The sequence below is a fragment of the Microtus ochrogaster genome, chromosome 5 (genome assembly GCF_000317375.1).
Source record: "Microtus ochrogaster isolate Prairie Vole_2 chromosome 5, MicOch1.0, whole genome shotgun sequence".
Lineage (NCBI taxonomy): Eukaryota > Metazoa > Chordata > Mammalia > Rodentia > Cricetidae > Microtus > Microtus ochrogaster.
Genome location: NC_022012.1, coordinates 75,580,719 through 75,583,996, shown reverse-complemented (window position 1 = coordinate 75,583,996; position 3,278 = coordinate 75,580,719). Strand labels below are relative to the sequence as shown.

Below are 3,278 nucleotides of genomic sequence, written 5' to 3'. Positions count from 1 at the left end.
TCTTTCTTTCTTTCTTTCTTTCTTTCTTTCTTTCTTTCTTTCTTTCTTTCTTTCTTTCTTTCTTTCTTTCTGTCTCCTTCCTTCCTTCCTTCCTTCCTTCCTTCCTTCCTTCCTTCCTTCCTTCCTTCTTTCTTTTTTTTTGAAACAGGATTTCTGTGTAGCCCTGGCTATCCTGGAACTCGCTCATAGATAAGACTGCTTGAACTCACAGATCCCAGATTTGCCTGCCTCTGTCTTCTGAGTGCTAGGATTAAAGAAAGGACTGAGCTACCACCACTGGGCTAAAAAGGTATCATTTCTTATGCAATGGGATCTAAAAGGATTCAAAATACAGAATGTTTCTGAAATCTATTTTTCTGCATAAGGACAATTAAAAGAAATATACTTCCCATTTTAATATCATCCTTTAATCAAAAGATGATCAAAGCAGGCGGTGCAGAAACCCTCTCAACAAACTATCTTTACAGGCTAGCATATAACCATGTACCAGTGTCCCTATTCCTAAATAACCAGGCCATGTAAACCATAGTTCACCAAATCAAAGTAAATGCAACATGACTGCAGTACAGGATTTGCTGACGAGACTGTGAGCGTCATAAGAACATAGCCACGCCCGTTTATTTCAGTCACCAGGGTGCTCAGCAGACAAATCAAGGTCTTCCGTCGGATTGGTGCCCGTACCACTTAGCTCTTAAAGATTAAACCATGTGAGAATTATCAAATAATTCTTTAGGTTTTTAATGAATTTTTGTATTAACAAACAAACGAGTTTAAGAATTACCATTAGAATTTGTAATATAGACATTCCTACATTTCTTAAGGTTTTATAAGATATATGAAGAAAAACAAACTCAAAAAACTAGAAATGTTTCCAGTGGATTCTTTTTTTTTCCTTTTGAGGCAGGGTTTCTCTTTGTAACCCTGGCTGTCCTGGAACTCCTTCTGTAGGCTTGCACCACCATACCCAGCCCGAAGGGTTCTTTTACAAGTTCCTCAGTAAAAATCCAGAGAACTCATGGAATATGGATGCTAATATGTAGAAATTAATGCCAGCATAAATATTATCCACACTTAGGCTTCCTGAAATTCCAGTGAAAGAACCAAATTTAGGCATTCCAGATTTTTGTAACATTTCCAGCTCTCACATAAGTTCTGTGTGATGGCAGGGATCCCCCAAGGCTGTGTGCAGCCAAGTGAATGCTCTGCCTCAGTACTACAGCCCCACCACCATTTTAAAATCTGTTTTATTTACTGTTTTGGTTTTTTTTTTTTTTTACAACAAATAGGAACAATTAGATACCCTAGTTAAAATAGATGGTAGCAGTGTGCACATTTAGTAAATAGAACTTGGGAGGCAGAAGCAGGCAGATCTGTGAGTTCAAGGCCAGCCTGGTCTACAGTGAGAGTTCCCAAAACAAAAATAAAAACAAAAAACCCACAATGGTACCTCTTCTTTAGTTTTTGTTTCAAAACAAAGTTCATGTCTGGTGGAATGTTCTCTGTCCGTTTCAGAGCCCTTGCTTAGGCACATGCACGTGGCTTCGGAGATTGTGGTACCCACAGTTTGCGCTCTCTCCATCCTCATTGCTGCCCTGCTGCTAACACTCCTCCTCAGGAGCCACAGCTGAGATGGGATCTCATCTCCACCTTCATCTTTCGGAAGATCTTCAGAATCACGCTTCTTTTTCTGCTTCAAAAATTTATGTGATGTCTATTTTTTAGGTTTTGAAAATTACCTCCCCCCCCACCATTTTTGATTTGTACTGGAATTTAAGAATCAAAATAAAAACAAGCATAAATAAAATGAAAGCAACCTGTAATCTCAATTCCCCTGAAGTCAAGAGTTAATATTTTGCTATATATTTTAAGACAATTCTGAAGCCATTTCTGACAATTCTGAATCCTCTCAGCCTCTGTGCCATAGTGCTTCCCCTCCTCCCCTGGGAACCAAGGACCGAACAGCTACACTCGCACATACTCAGTTCCTGAACAATTACCCATATACATATGTTTTGATTCAGTCCCCTGGGAAAAGGGGTCAAAATGACCTCTTACCTCATCTGATCTGGCAACAGTTCTCCAGACAATTATTGGTAATAGCCCTTTCAAATAAGCCAATCAGAATAGTCAAAGAACAACCCCCCTTGCTTCTGTGGCCCCTTTAAAAGTAGACTGTACCAGCTATTTGAGGTCTCTCAGCTTCCCGAATGCTGGGGGACATGACAGAATTAATAAAATCCTCATGCTTTTACATCTGCTGTGGTGTGTGAGGTAGTCTCTGGGGGCAACTCCTCCTCGGTGTTTGGACGCTAGAGTCCAACAATATCATTCACATACTTCATTTTTCAAAATTAGGAATACAGTCTATAGCTTTTTAACTTGATTATTTTTCACGTATCTGGAAAGATTACTATAATATACAAATGACTATCACTCAAGCACTGCCCTATCTGTTGGATAACATCAACCTAAAATCTTTTCAGGCTGTAGACTATTACCTAAGCAGGTGGGCAGTAAGAGAACGGAACATGTATGTCCTGAGACCAAGTGCGTCAGTCACTGGTGCAGTCAGCAAGGAGACACTGCAATATCAAGCTGTGATGGTAAAACGTCTGCTAGTCTGCTAGGGACCAAAGGTCTCTGTTTTTTGTTTTGTTTTCTCTTTAATTTAAATAAAAGCTGGCGTAGTACTGCACACTTTTAATCCCAGCACTCAGGAGATAGGCAGGCAGATCTGAGTTTGGGGCCAGCCTGGTCTACACAAGAGCGCTCGAGTACAGCCAGGACTACAAAGAGACCCTGTCTTAAAGACCACTTTATTCTTAACTATGATAAAATTAATCTCCATTTATTAGAGGACAAATGGGGCTTAAGAGGAAATAGTAATATCAGGCATTTTTACTCATTATTTAATTTTATTTATTTTTGTTTCTGAAACAAAGACAAACAAACAAAAAAAGAGATCTGATGGGCAAGGGTAATACACACCTTAAATCCCAGCACTTTAATCCCATGATCTTTTGAGGTTTATCAAGACAGGCTGGCCTTGAACCCAGAGCTCCTCCTACCTCCGCCTGCCAAGGGCTGAGAATAAGGGTGTGTCCCACCACAGCCTGGTGGTGCTTACTTTTTGATTTTAAAAATCAAAGTAAGATTTTTAAAATGGTGTTTACATTTGGGGCCCAATGAAATTGAGCTGAGGAAAACTGTTTATTAACAAAATTGCTTTTCATGTTAAGTTGGGGTCTGTTTACGATTTTTCTCTCTCTTTTTTTTTT

At 39.4% G+C, this 3,278-nt stretch overlaps 2 protein-coding genes across 2 annotated transcripts in view; one reads left to right on the top strand and one right to left on the bottom strand.

The window, feature by feature from the left end:
- Lctl (lactase like) overlaps nt 1-1,641 on the top strand; it is a 20,965-nt gene extending 19,324 nt beyond the window's left edge. Inside the window, exon 13 of the mRNA XM_026778958.1 lies at nt 1,513-1,641. Coding sequence (XP_026634759.1) covers nt 1,513-1,628 — 116 coding nt within the window. The 3' untranslated portion in view covers nt 1,629-1,641. The remainder of the gene's footprint in view (nt 1-1,512) is intronic.
- Nucleotides 267-3,278, bottom strand: part of Zwilch (zwilch kinetochore protein) — a 41,648-nt gene continuing 38,636 nt past the window's right edge. The window contains exon 17 of the mRNA XM_005348187.3: nt 267-1,687. The gene's annotated coding sequence lies outside the window, so the exon portion shown is untranslated. The remainder of the gene's footprint in view (nt 1,688-3,278) is intronic.